Source organism: Pelodiscus sinensis, chromosome 2 (genome assembly GCF_052426305.1).
Source record: "Pelodiscus sinensis isolate ZL-2025 chromosome 2, ASM5242630v1, whole genome shotgun sequence".
Classification (NCBI taxonomy): domain Eukaryota; kingdom Metazoa; phylum Chordata; order Testudines; family Trionychidae; genus Pelodiscus; species Pelodiscus sinensis.
Genome location: NC_143053.1, coordinates 226,408,806 through 226,423,874, shown reverse-complemented (window position 1 = coordinate 226,423,874; position 15,069 = coordinate 226,408,806). Strand labels below are relative to the sequence as shown.

General features: G+C 39.1%; 1 protein-coding gene across 1 annotated transcript in view; it reads left to right on the top strand.

Annotated features, from left to right (window-relative positions):
* Nucleotides 1-4,553: 4,553 nt before the first annotated feature.
* The window catches only part of C2H10orf67 (chromosome 2 C10orf67 homolog), a 127,281-nt gene continuing 116,765 nt past the window's right edge, over nt 4,554-15,069 (top strand). Inside the window, exons 1-4 of the mRNA XM_075922520.2 lie at nt 4,554-4,845; nt 7,951-8,071; nt 11,551-11,694; nt 14,125-14,199. Of these exons, the coding sequence (XP_075778635.2) occupies nt 4,643-4,845; nt 7,951-8,071; nt 11,551-11,694; nt 14,125-14,199 (543 nt within the window). The 5' untranslated portion in view covers nt 4,554-4,642. The remainder of the gene's footprint in view (nt 4,846-7,950; nt 8,072-11,550; nt 11,695-14,124; nt 14,200-15,069) is intronic.

The window sequence follows — 15,069 nt, the reverse complement described above, 5'->3', positions numbered from 1 at the left end:
GAATGAGAATGACTTCAAGGGAAAGACTTCAAGGATTATCTTGGGAAATCCTTAGATCTTTAGTAACAGTCCCACCTATTTTTTTCCACCAACTAACAACCAAGGCATTATCACTCCACAAAGGGATGATTGCAGCAAAGAACCGCATCCTTTCAGTTCACGGTTTCAGATTCATAAGCAAAGAGCATATATAACTAAGTTAGCGAATTATGTCTGGATCCCTTCCTTTCTTCCTTGCACTACACCTAACCACATTGAGGAGTGGCCTTTATAGAGTGTAGCTTGCCCGTGAAGTGAGGGGCTGCAGTTGGCCACGGTGACAGAGAGTGAGATTGAAGACTGCTGATACTCCCAGAAGGGAGGGAGGAGGAGAGATTGGATTGGTGGGCGCTGCTGGAGTATGGAGAGTGCCATTACAGAGTATTATCACAACCAATTTAACTATAAATGTATTTATTAAAGTCAAATACCAAAAGGTATTTATACGATTACTCTAAACATGCCTAAATGTCTACACAATATTTACTATGATCAAACAGCAACAAAATATTTGTAAGAATTTGATCAAGTCCTTACAAATGAACTTAACCCAGGGATGCTTACAGTCTCTTTTCTTCCCAAGACCTTTCCTATTCCTCTCTTTCTTGCTGGCAGACTCTCCCTATAACAAAATGCACAGCTATATAGACTTTTATTGGTGGTGAATGTCCCATGGGAAAGATTTCACTGATGCCTTTCTTAGACAAAACACCAGTTTCTGCTTTTTAATTAGTTTTCTCTATTGTTAGGACAAAGCCTTGTTTTCCTGTGCTGGGCCCCAAAGCCTGACTAAGATAACAGCACAGCTGCAACAAGACCTTGATCATTGCTGAAACTTTCACTGAGTTTGTCAAAATTGTAACCTCCTCCTGAATTCTCACAGGTTTATAAGAAGCTGTTCTGTTAAACCTTGTTGTCTCTGCTCTGTCTTTCCTTATCTTATCCTGTCCTTTCTTCCCCCTTAACCTGGCCCCACATTATTGTGCAAAGATCTGTTCTTTCTTGAAGATGAACTGATAAACTAGTTGTAGCTGGTATAATGATATGTATGACGTATGTGACTGATATATAAGACTTGTACTGCTAATAATTTTTTGGAAGCTGCTGTTGAGCCCTCCCCAATGCATTGCTAATAAACCTGCTTAGTATTATCTGTGTGGCTTGGGAAAATAATTCCTTTGCTTACCACTATCATCCTCCTAAACTCAAATATTTCTTAAACTGAACAGCTGGGAATTATAACAGACCAATTCAAACTATTATTCAATAGGAATGCCCCTTAACAGAATAACTTCCCATTTAGTACTTGAATGGAAGTAAGCAGCATTGTATGAAGATGCCAGATAGTGAATCATGTTGTATAAGTGTGAAATCTCCTTCTAAAATTCCTTATAATTCATTACCAATTGTATTTTGAATAATACCATGCTAATACAGTAGTCTCGTCATACCTGAGCTCATGGCAGCATATAGCTTATGTTTTATATTTAATTTGGCTTTTTGTACCTCTTTGCACATATTTGTATTTTACAAATGAAATATTGTATGTAGATTACATATAACAATCCAGTCAATAATTATTCTCATGATTGAAAATGTAGATGCATGAAGACTTGACTATGAACCCCTAAAATGAAGATCACATGCACATTTAGCCCTCAAAATATTAGAAAAAGTGATTTATTCAGAACAAAAAACCCAAGGTGCTGACCACTCATGATCAATAAAGATTCAATGACATGCTGATTGTACGGACGGGGTTGTAAATCCGAAGACATTTTATATATTCGATTAATAACATTCTACCTATAGGACTTTCCCTATGGTTTCAGTGAAATAAGTAAGCTTAGCAGAATTCAATTTTTATGTTTTTATAATTTTGATAGATATTTCTATTTTGATAGATAGGAATTATATCTAATCTTTTTCTTCAAGTTTTATTAATTTAACTGCTCACAGTTGGAAATTGTGGGTGTGTAAGGCATAATTAGTTAAGAGCAATAGAAATTACAATTTAAAAAGTTAAGCTTTTTAACCATTAAAATATAAATTGTCAGCATCACATGTCAAAATATACAAAGTAAATATCCTTCAATCAAACTATAATAAGTTCTCAAGCAGTATTTTTCTATCTATAAATTTTGAGTATTATAGAACATCACTTTTTAAGAAGCTTTATTAACTCCAACTAAACTGTGCATCAAGTTCAAATGTCTATCCTTATTTTCAAGGTACAACATGGTGCAGCTTTTACCTACATCTCTGATCTGGTCTACTTTTACATTCCACTCTGCTAATTATGCCAGTTTTGATACCCATTTATACTTATCTCCTTTCCTATTTTTCATGGCAACCTTAACTATTGAAACAACCTTCTTAATTTTGTCAAACCACCACCATTACCTCACTGAACTCACTCCTAAACACCCATTTCTGAACATTGCCTATAAGCAATGCTTGCAATATATTTTAATAATCCAAACATGTATATGCCTAAAACCAAGCGTAAGATGGTTACTATGTTCTTCCTTGCTCTTGTTTCGGAGTGCAATTCATAACTTCACACTTCTTTCATGCTCACTATGAATACTGTAAGTTCTTTGGAACAAGCAACTCTTCTGTGAAAAACCTAGCATATTTTTGAGTACCATAATATAAATAATGTCATGCTACTCTTACTGTTTAATAATATTACATAGCATGTATGTGCATCTGTTCTGGCATCACCATCAACCATTAAAATCATAGAATCCTAGAATACTAGGACTGGAAGGGACCTCGAGAGGTCATCGAGTCCAGACCCCTGCCATCATGGCAGGACCAAATACTGTCTAGACTCTAGACCATCCCTGATAAACATTTATCTAACCTACTCTTAAATATCTCCAGAGATGGGGATTCCACAACCTCCCTGGGTAATTTATTCTAGTGTTTGACTACCCTGACAGTTAGGAACTTTTTCCTAATGTCCAACCTAAACCTCCATTGTTGCAGTTTAAACCCATTGCTTCTTGTTCTATCCTCAGAGGCCAAGATGAACAAGTTTTCTCCGTCCTCCTTTTGACACCCTTTTAGATACCTGAAAATGGCCATCATGTCCCCCCTCAGTCTTCTCTTTTCTAAAGTAAACAAACCCAATTCTTTCAGCCTTCCTTCGTAGGTTATGTTCTCTAGACCTTTAATCATTTTTGTTGCTCTTCTCTGAACCCTCTCAAATTTCTCCACATCCTTCTTGAAATGCGGTGCCCAGAACTGGATACAATACTCCAACTGAGGCCTAACTAGCGCAGAGTAGAGCGGAAGAATGACTTCTCGTGTCTCGCTCACAACACACCTGTTAATGCATCCCAGAATCATGTTTGCTTTTTTTGCAACAGCATCATACTCCTGACTCATATTCAGCTTGTGGTCCACTATAACCCCTAGATCCCTTTCTGCCGTACTCCTTCCTAGACAGTCGCTTCCCATTCTGTATGTGTGAAACTGATTGTTCCTTCCTAAGTGGAGCACTTTGCATTTGTCTTAATTAAACTTCATCCTGTTTACCTCAGACCATTTCTCCAATTTGTCCAGATCATTTTGAATTATGACCCTATCCTTCAGAGCAGTTGCAACCCCTCCCAGCTTGGTATCATCTGCAAACTTAATAAGAGTACTTTCTATGCCAATATCTAAATCGTTGATGAAGATATTGAACAGAGCCAGTCCCAAAACTGACCTAGAAAACTTTTAAGTCTAGGAAACTTTTGATATGCAATATAATCAATGTACAGCCACTATCATTAGCATTGTCATTAGTGCTAAACTGATGGATTTGAACTCCTATGAACTCTAACTACTAGAGGATAAATGTCTTTTCCTTACTGGAAATAATATTTATCAACGGGTTAACATATTCCATTGCCTTGAGTATGTGGCATGTCACATTTACACAAATGTTTGTGACAATAACATTCAAATACTTATTCCATAAATATAAACCCTACTTTTATCACAGGTAATAGTGTTTATCCTTTAGCTCCAATGGTAGACACTGGTGGATATTTGGCAGTTGAGCCTGTGCACCTTTGTGTCATTGGAAATGGGAGGCAGATGAGTACTGGGAAGGTAGATATTACTGGAGGAGGAGGTTTGGTGGGTGTTGCTGGCTTGGGGGGGGAGGGAATGTGATTAGAAAGTAACCAGGGTCACTGTGGAAAGGGGGCTGGTTGGAAGGGTTGGTGAGTGTTGCCAGGGCAAACCATTGAATTGGGAGGTGTTTGTGTCCATCTTTGGGGACATACAGCTTTTGTGGGTGGCTTGATGGGTGTTGCTGGGTGAGGCACATAGGGTGGGCACTAGTAGACAGGCAGAGTTTTTCTCCGAGGGAGGGCTGGCAGGTAAGAAGAGGTAGTGTCACTGGCGGAGGGGTGGGGCGGGAGCTATTGCGGGTCCCCCGGGAGCGGAGGGTGCGAACTTAGCAACTAGCACGGGGGTGTGTGTGGGGGGGGTCGAGTTCCACGGACTGCGTCACCGCTGCTCAGAACCTGACTTCTTCAGAAGCCCCGCCTCTCGCTCGCCCCATTGTTCCACTAAGGGGCGTCACTTTTCCGTCCTCCAATCAATGATGTGCCGGGAGATGGGGCGGGGCGCTAGTTGCCATGGTTCGGACGCTTGGCTCCTTTCCTGCGGCCCTCCCCGAGCGAAAGAGCCTCCGCGCCCAGCCATGAGCCGCCTGTCGGTCGGGCGCGCGCTCAGCCTGTCCCCGCAGATCTTAGAGCTCCTGGCGCTGCCCTGCTGCCTGGAAGAGCCGGAGGCCGACGGCCGGTAAGGGAATCCCGGGGCTGGCGCCGCGGGGAGCTGGCGGCGGAGGAGCTGGGGCAGCAAGGTGGACAGGGGAGCTGTGGGTGGAGAAGACTTGGGAACCAACTATAAGGCTTCTGGCTCTTTACTGCGGCACGAACACCAAGCTCTGGTACCTGGTTGTACCTAGCTTTGCTCCCTCAAACTGTGGAGTAAAGGACCTAGGGCAGCGTGACACTAACTATATTTTTACAGTCTATACTTAAAAAGACAGCGGTGAAACTCTTGAGAATTAGCCTTGCAGCATTTCTAGCTAGATCTTACTAATCCAAAATTGGCATTTTCTTCTAATCCTAGAATGTTATTAAGATGGCAGTGATGAGTAGTCCTTTTCTAAAACAGTGCATAGTTAGAGAGGGATTTTCAAAGCTACTTAAGTGACATAGGTATTTCAGTCCCTATTGAAAATCAACGGGATTTGTGCACCTATTTTATGCAAGCACTTCTGAAAATGCTGTCCAAAGCTGTAGGCTCATCAGTACATACAATAGTGATAGAAATGTAGCCGTCACGTTAACTTTTATTAACTGTGATGGTTGTGTCAGCACAAATTAAGAGAATTTGGAGAGTCAGTGTGTAATTAAAACAAATTTTCATACTACAGTAGACTTCCGATAATCCAGAACCTATGGGACCTACGTGGTGCCGGATTATCAGATATGCCGGACTATCAGGAGGTACTATAAACTGCTTATATATATACTGTATACATTATATACTGTATATAAAGTGTTCTTAACCCTTTTTATTATACATACTATATACAGTATATTGTAATATTTTAGGTTTTTTTAAGCCTTTTTTACCCTTTCTGCTCTGTTCAGCTGCTGCTGCTGTTACCTTGTGACTCATTTTTTGCTGACGCTCACTCACTAGGCTCTTGCTATTTTGATGCCGGACTATCAGGAGTGCCGGACTATTGGATGCCGGACTATTGGAGTTTTACTGTATTTTGAAAGCATTGTAATGTTGTTTCAGGCAGGAAAATATAGCATTATTAGCAAGAGTAAACAAAAGTTTAGTTTTTTAAAAGTGGTTGTGTTAAACATGAAATAGATTCTTAACTCCATTCACTTGGTTTGAAATTTGATTATTTCAAAAGCATTACAAAAATTAACAAATGAATTCTTAAATCCAACCTGATGTGGTAACATGTGGTGCCATGATGTGGTAAATATCTGAGTCTTATAGATGTGGAAAATGAGATGTGTAAGGGTAATGTAACTTGTCTGGGGGCAGGCAGTGGGTCAGTGGCAAAGGCAGAACTAGAGTTCTTGTCTCTCCGTTCCATGGGGAATATGAGATAAAGATTATTAGAGTTTTCAGAGCTCAAATAATGAGTTAGTGACAGAACTAGGATTAGCCCTAAAGTTTGTCTGTTGAACATGTCAATAGTACTAGATGACATATTAAGGTTGGTGGGTCAAAGTGCTTGACAGGCTGAAATTTGTAATCATAGCATTGTAAAAAGGAGCTCATTTGGAACACTTTCTGGAAGAATGTTGTTCTATTACCCTTCATGGGGAAGAGAGAAAGGCTCAGTTCAAACCACTTTCTGTTAGGTATTGTATAAACATAAGTAAACTTGGTCCTCTCCTGTAGAGTTTAAAATGATAGATTATTTGTCCTCAGGTTAACAGATCTTCCATCCCTAGCCCCTTAATGTTTTTAAAGAGACTTGTCCAAGAGTAACCTGGATATCCAATTTGAATGCCCCCACAAAATATAATTAGATTTTTCTTTGCATAATTAGCCTTGTGTGTGGTTCCTGAAGAAGTAGTTTGAGCCAAAGGGGGGATTTAGCAAAGCAGCTGATGCAGGCAAGTATCATTTATTTTTGTAATTCAGTGATATTTACAAGGAGAATGTCAGTTTTCAGCTTCAAGTTGGGCAGAGGAATCAGTCAGTGCATCCAAGAATTTTCTGAAGTGTAGATGAACAGGTTGCAAACAAGGCAGCAATTACATATCCCTTGTTTAAACTGCTTTTGGTTTTTTGGGATGTTGGACAACAGAATCTGTCCTAGCCTGTTGTCTCAATAATTTTGAAACATATTTTGACATTTTCAGAACATTTAGATATTTTATTTCAAACCAACTTTGAGATTTTTAAAATGTTCTAAATAAGATTTTAAATGCCAAAATTGTAACAAAACATCTAAACAGAACACTTTGATATGAAATTATTTTTTTCAGAATTTTGTTTTGTAGGAAATTTCAAAAAGTATTTTTGTTCTGTCTTGAAATAGAAACAAAACTGAACTGATGACATTTTCCATGAAACAGAACATCTAGTTACCACTCAACTCTAAAATTCAGTATGATTTCCTTAACTATATGAGAGTATGTCTACGCTTGCACCCTAGTTCAAAGTAGGGATGCAAATGTAGGCATTTGAAATAGTCAATGAAGCGGGGATTTGAATATCCCACATTTCATTAGCATGATCTTGCCAGCATGTTACTCCGATCAACAGCTGTTTCAAAACGTGCCGGTGAGATCATGCTAATGAAGCGCGGGATATTTAAATCCCCACTTCATTGACTATTTCGAATGCCTACATTTGCATCCCTAGTTTGAACTAGGGCGCAAGTTTAGACATACCCTGAAAGATTATTACTATTGTGTGTCAAAATAGAATCACAGAATATCTTCTTTTCTCTTTGCATCCTCTTCTTATTGAGTTTAAAATAATGCTGACTTTGTTCTGAAGTTTAAGTTTGTCTGTATATCTGATCAGAAACACTTCTTTTTATGAAACAAACATTACAAAGGAACTAGATTATAAGTACATTTCTTACTCCATACTTCAGTTTCTCAATTTTTCTCTTAGATAAGAATTATATTTTTTGGCTGAATAAGGTGTCACAGGGATCCTCATTGAAGACTAATGGATTTATTTGGGCATACATTTTCATGAGTCAAAACCACTATGTCCTTTGGATGACCTTTGTTTTGAATTTCAGTTCTTAAATATAAAATTGCCTTAACTAACTACTTAACTTTTTTCAATTAAGAAAACCTAAGGTTTTTTTCAATTAAGAAAGATTACTTTGGGTTTTTTTTGTAGGCCTTCCATTTCAGATGACTTAAAAGTAGGCTATTTTATCACAGACCATGCCTCTCAAACAGATCTGAAAGAAACAATAGAACTAAAGGAGCTGACTACTACGACAAAAGCTCTAGTACAGGTAAGAGAGCCTCTTGGATATATCTCAGGATATTCTTTACCATATTGGAGGAAAGATCCTCTCTCAAAGTCATCTTTACCCTTTATGTTATTGGGGGCAGTGCTAATCTTACTTTTTTTTTCTGTTATGTTATGATTGTGTCATTTAAGCTTACATAAATCTCAGTTCTCCATTAAACATGCCACAATTACATTAAATAGGAATAGCTGAATAAAAGGCTAAACAGTTTGGTTACCCTCCTCAGAGTACATATTATATCCATGTGAAGATCGATCAACATATAAAAATTTAAACATGGTGAGCAGAGAATGCACATAAATGAAGACTTTCAGACTTAAATTTTTATATTAATGCCCAGGACTCTAGGGGTGAGTCTATACAGTGTCCTTACCTCAAAATAATGAGCTATTCTGAAATGTCACTTATTCCTCGTGAAATGAGGTTTTCAGGGACATCAGAATAGTGAGCTTGTTATATTTCAGTATAACGAGCTTGCACTTATGACACGGAATAGCTATTTCGGGATACCACAGGTATCCCAAAATAGCTCCGTTGTGTAGACGTAGCCTAGAAGAAAAGTCTAGCACTGATATTAATAGGCCCAGCTCCATTAATACCAGCTGTGAATCTGATTACGTGTATATATAATATATATAGAAAAATGGCTTGTGTAAAATAGTACAGTACCCTTAGTTTAAAAAGATTATGTATAAAACAATTACGCAATTAATTGAATAGGAATAATATTCAAATCATCTGGGTAGAGAAAGATTGATTGTAATCAAATTTTTCTTTCCGTGTGCTACTAGTTTTGGTAGAAGCAGTGTGATGCTTACAAATAAAAGATTTGATAAAAGCTTTTAATATTGGATTAAAATAAGCCTGTATCTAAAAATGCATGTCTAATAAAACCACATTACAAAATAGCAAGGAGAAAATCCTTGAGTTATCCCTATTTATTTATTTTTCACATTTTTTTCATTCATTTAAAATGCTACAAATTTGAAACTGATGCAATGAAATGCTTTATAATTAAGGCTGTGGGTCTAACACAGAGTTTATGGAAATCACAGTTTCTGTGACTTTTTCCAGGACCTCCATGACTTCTGCAGTCCCCTCCCCTGTAGCAGCAAGGGTCTTGGGCTGCATGTCACTGTCACCTCCAGAGCACCAACAGTGCCCCTGCACTGTCCCTTATCCCATAACTCCCAAGATTAGTCAGGGGTATATAGTAGAAGTCATGGACAGGTCACAAGCCTGTACCTCTTATCTCGTGGCTCCTGAAGCACCTTGAGAGAGGAGCACTGAGAAGAACCCTCGTAGTCCTCCCGTTTCTGATGGTGAGTAATTAGCAAGGCTGTTGGCTGTGATCTTATGGGGAGTCTCCTGAATGGCTGCTGCAACCTGCCACTAGGATGGGCAGCCCCGAGCTATTTGGCTGCCAGCCTTTTATGCTGTCAAAAGGGGAAACCTCTGCAAGAGTGACCCCATAGATTTGCCCCTTCAGGAAACCGTGTACAAAATTCTGAGGTAAAATCCAGTTATGACTGGAGCTTGTTTACCTCTTTATTACAAAAAGGCGGGAAAACCTTGACCCATCAGACCCTCTGTAATGTGACTGGTCTTTCATCTTGTTTTCAATATGGGTGGACTAATCCTCCATTTTGTTTTCAAAATGGATACCTTCACATCATAAACCTAGGATTTTTACCCTTAACAAAATGTGCTATCTCGATTTAGAGCCCCAGGAGGAATAACTTAGGCTATATCTAGACTTCACTGTAAAATTGAAAAAAGATACGCTATTTGTTGTACGCAAATTCCATATCTTTTTTGATTTAATTTCAAAAGAGGCTATTTCAAAATTTGGCACGTCTATATGGTGCCAAATTTTGAAATAAAGTGCTCTTTCGAGCCATCCCTTGTTCCTCGTAGAACGAGGTTTACAGGGTTGGTGAAAGAGCGTGTCCACTATTTAGAATTTTTTTCCAAAATACCAGACACGTTCCTTGGATTTGGCATTTGTATTTCGAGATACTTCCGGTATCCCGACATAGCAATGCAGTCTAGAATGGCCCTGGTGAGGAGCTATTTTGAAATAGCGGAAGTGGAGCTTCTACAGAGCCCCTTTTCCAAAATAACTATTTTGCAATAAGTGTTATTCTTTGTAGAATGAGGTTTACAGAAGTTGGAATAAGCCGTCTGTTATTTCGAAATAACGGAATTGCTGTGTAGATGCTTGCATAGTTATTTTGGAATAGCAGCCATTATTCCTGCTGTGTAGACACACCCTTAGTTTACAAATTCAGTCCCTTGAAGTCCATTCAAAATGCAATCACTAAAAACAACTTAGTGATTGCTCTGCTTATATTCTCTCCCACCCCTCTTTAATTCTGTTTCCTTGGATCCATAATGCTAATTTCTTATCCTTACTTTCAGAGCATTTGACAATTTAATCTTCTCCTTCCTATACACCTCTAAATCTCTCCTCAAAAGTCATCTCTGCCATAGGGTATACAGAAAACTGCAACCTAATATGGCTAAGCAGTGGCAAGTTTTGACCACTGCTATGAAATGGCATACATCTTATTATGTTTGTTACCCTGTCTCTTCCTTTACCTATTCTGGCCTTCTCATTTGCCTCATTCCCCTGTTATAGTTGTTTTTTAGACTGGAAACTCTTTGGCTACGTCTAGACTGGCATGATTTTCCGCAAATGCTTTAAACGGAAAAGTTTTTCTGTTAAAAGCATTTGCGGAAAAGAGCGCAAAACAATACCGCGTTGTCTACACTGGCCCTCTTGCGCAAAAGCTCCCAGCATCCCTGCCAAGGTGGGCTGCAAGCCTGATCAAATGACTTGGCGGGCTGGATGTGGCTCATAGGTCATCTTGTGCCCACCCCTGCTCTAACTCGGCTACCCCTCTGAAGCTGGTGAAGACAGGAATTTCCTCAGCACTTACTTTGCAAGTAGAGGTTCTCAGAGCATGTCTTATTCCACCCAAAATGGCATTTGTATAATTGTAGAATTATGAATCTGGGTCTTCCAAACCCCGAGGTGCTTGCAGTATTGTTAATGCCAATCTTTGCTTTTTAACATCCCACAGTAATGATCCTACAATGCAATGACCATATTCATGATAAAGCATGTTACAGAGCTTGTTAGTGATGACACTGAGAGTACAATACATAATTTTTCAAAACAGTTTATAATTTGTGTTTCAATCTACAGACACAATTACAGTTTGCTTTACATAATTTGTTTGATTTTTGTCAATAAACTTTCAGATAGAATATATTCTGTTTTTTGTTTAGAAGAATTCCAAGGCATTTCAGTCAATAAAATTGCCACTCATCCAATGTCTTATATTAACTGAATCATTAAAGCAGTAGTGTTTTCTGACTAGTTTATTTTGTATAAGCAAGGAAGAAAAAAATGTCCTTCATAGTGTATATGTAAGTATCAGTTTTTATATTTTTAGTTGACTGACTCCATCCAGCAAGATTTTATGATCTATAAAAATGTCCTTCAAGCACAGTATGAAGAAAAAATACAAGAGCAGGCTTCGAATCTCTACAGACTAATAAATGAGAGATTAAGAGACATGGAAACTTTTCATAAACAGGTACAGAGTAACCTTCTTAAAATGTCAATCTCTCATTCACCTACTCTATCTTATTGTTTTACTACATACAGTAGACTACCGATAATCCAGCAATTTTGGGACCTAGGTGATGCCGAATTATCAGATATGCCGGAGTACCAGGAGTTACTATAAGGGGGCATATTCCCAACCCAATCCCCCTCTCCCCAACTTATGCTCGGGACCCGGAGCCTCCGGTACAGCCATGCATCTCCCTCCAGGCGCTGGGGCACGTGCACTGAGTAGACGGCTTTTCAGTGAGCTGGCCGGGACGCCATGCGCAATCCAGTCCCCCTCCCCTCCCCTTCCCTTCCCCAGAGCCAAACACCTCCCCTCCCTGCTGTCACCCAATCCCCTTTCTCCCCCAACCTTATGTCCGGGTCCAGAAGCAGCTGCCTGTGCTCAGCGGCCGGCTGCTAGCACGATGCTGTGCACGCTGGGGACCGTGAGCGGAATAACCAGGCTGTGAGTGCACATGCGGCTCACAGTGGCCCAGCCGTGAGAGAGGCTGACCTGAGCAGTTCTGGGTTCCAGTTGATGCCAGACTATCAGGAGTGCTGGACAACTGGGTGCTGGACTATTGGAGTTTTACTGTATTGTAGAAATGTGCATCTATCTGTCTCTTCGTCCGTGAATCTGTTTGTTCAAGAACTCCTAAACCATAAGATCTAGGACCACCGAATTTGGTATGCAGCTTCCTCTAATCATAATTTAAGGCATCTCAGGATTTGGTTTTGCCAGGATAATGCGACGTCTGTGAAATGTGATTGTTTCGTATCAAACAGAAAGAAAAGAGAGGGGTATGATAACAAGGACGATCATACTCACGTGACCACAGAGGGGCGGCAAGTGCCCCAGAGATCAGCCACTGACTGGCAGCATGGTCCCCACCACTGCAGCCTGCCTTGGGGAGCATCTGCTGGCTGCCACACAGCCTCTGCTGCCCCCTGGGGACCACACACCAGTGGGCAGCCTGCATGGTCCCCCCGGTCTCCAGGCTGGTCCTGCGGACAAGCCAACATGTAGCCTGTGTGGCCCTCACGTCTGTGTGGCACCAGGGAGAAACTGGTGGGCAGCCTGCACAGTCACCACCAGGCTGGGCCTGCAGAATGCCAGTGGGCAGGCCACACACACTCTTCCTCCTTCAGGGAGCACTGGTGGGCAGCCCACACAGCACCCTCTCCAAGCCGCAGGACAGCCCCCAGAGAAGCCGGCGGGTGCAGTGGAAGCTGGTGGGTGGAGTGTGAAGCTTTCCCCTCCGCCCTGGTGAAAAACCATCAGGTGGGGTGTGCAGCCCCCAAATCTAGCAACCGCCTCCCATCTAGCCCCCTCCTCCCATCCCTGATTCCTGTACCCCCACATCCTGAGTTCTCTGCCCTGAGCCCCTCCGCTAGTCCCCATCCTGACTCCTGCATCCTCCACACCACCAGCCCACTGCCTGGAAGGACCTGAGCAATGTCAGGTAAGTCTTCCAGTTTGGGCATATTATTGATATGTAATAATATAAAATAAAGTTAATCCAAAAATATGTTGATTAATATAAATGTGGATTTCCAACTATTTGTAGTTTAAAAAGTGGTGGATATTCATATGGAAAATACCTGTATATATAAACATATGTATAAATGTCTACAAAACATTTTTGCAATTAGTAACCAAAATGTGCTGTATCAGTAAAAACTTTAAATTAAAAGGACATTAAAGTTGATAGGTCTAAGATTTAACTTGCCTTGTTTCTTATGTGTTTTTTAAAATCCAGGCAATTCTTTATGTATGTATTAATTTCCCAAGTAAATGCATTAACATTCTTTTTATTAATAAACCAAAATAAATGCCAGTGTCCTACTGCTCCTGGAGAATCCTGCAGTAACTGTCCAGCATATGTTTATAAATGGGAAGACAACAGTAAAGGAAGGGGATTTAATTTCAAGCTTCCAAGATATGAGTGTGAACAGAATATAATAAAACATTTTAAAAATTGAGGAATGTGTGGAGTTCCCTTTTTAAACATTTTCATATGTACAGTCCTCATACATATATAAATATTTTAAATATACTGGTTTAATTTCAAGTATTTCCTTTGGAAAGATTTAATTGTTGTTGGTTGTTTATTTTCAACAGCATATATGTGTCTAATGTACTTGGGAGCCCATTTATATAAAAGTGTATAGAGTATAATTATTTAGCCAAATATGGAAATGAGAGATCCTTATACACCAGTGATAGAAACAACAACAACAAAAGAAAAGTAATAGGAATACTGCTTCATTAACTTTTATTTTAGACAAGAGAATTTGGAAAACATTTTGATTTTGTTCAGTGGAAAAATAGTAAGTAATATTTTTGTAATAATCTGGACTTTCTTGAGATCCAATATATATTTCAGTAATCCATTAAAATTTTCAATTTCAGAAAGAAGTCAAAATTCGACAGAGCTACCAACAGCAACTATGTGATGCACTTGCTATTCTTAGGGTACATTATGAGGTGGGTTTTAACTATAATTATTTTGCCATTATAACATTGATTTGAAGAATGATTATAACATGTTAATAACAGGCGACAGCATTTTGAGTGCTGATGCATTGTCAAAGCTGAAACGATAGGATATGATATGGCTGTTTGGTGAAATTATCATATTAAGATTTTCAAAAACAGTATACTGAATTGAAATTTCAAAAATAAATATAATATATAATATTGTAATGATTTTAGCAACAACAATTAGTTCCTCTGCTAATAAAGATCGCAAGGCATTCCTGGCACAAATAAGCTCATTGACTTCAAGGTACACAAATAATGCAGTATTAGGCCCAAACAGTTGGTTAGAGCTTAATCCTGCAAACTGACAAGGATTGAAGAAAGAGTCTGAGAAAATCAGAGTAGTCTCTTAAAGGGTAGAATCTATGGAAAACTGAATTTAGCTTTAATTCACAAAATTAATCTATAATAAAAACTCTTATTGAATCTTTAAATATTGCATCTTCCAATAAGAAAAGTTCAGATTCTTCTATTTATATAGCCTATTAAATTGGAGTTATAACTTCAGATCAAAAAAGAAATATCAGTGCATATAAATGAAGAGAAAAAACACTCATGTGACTAGCTCAGTTACATATTTATGATAACCAAAGAAAATATTGTGTGTTATGCAGCAGATAAAAGAAAAGTGTCTTGTTGTAGCTATGTTGGTTTCAAAATATTAGACACACAAAACTAGTGAGGCAATATCTTTTATTTTGTCATATTATTGTAGATATGTAACAGACACTGAAGGGTTTCTTAGACAGTATGTGTTAACTACTTATGCCAAATAATGTGTTCCACCATGTTTTTAATTATGACACCCTGAGTACT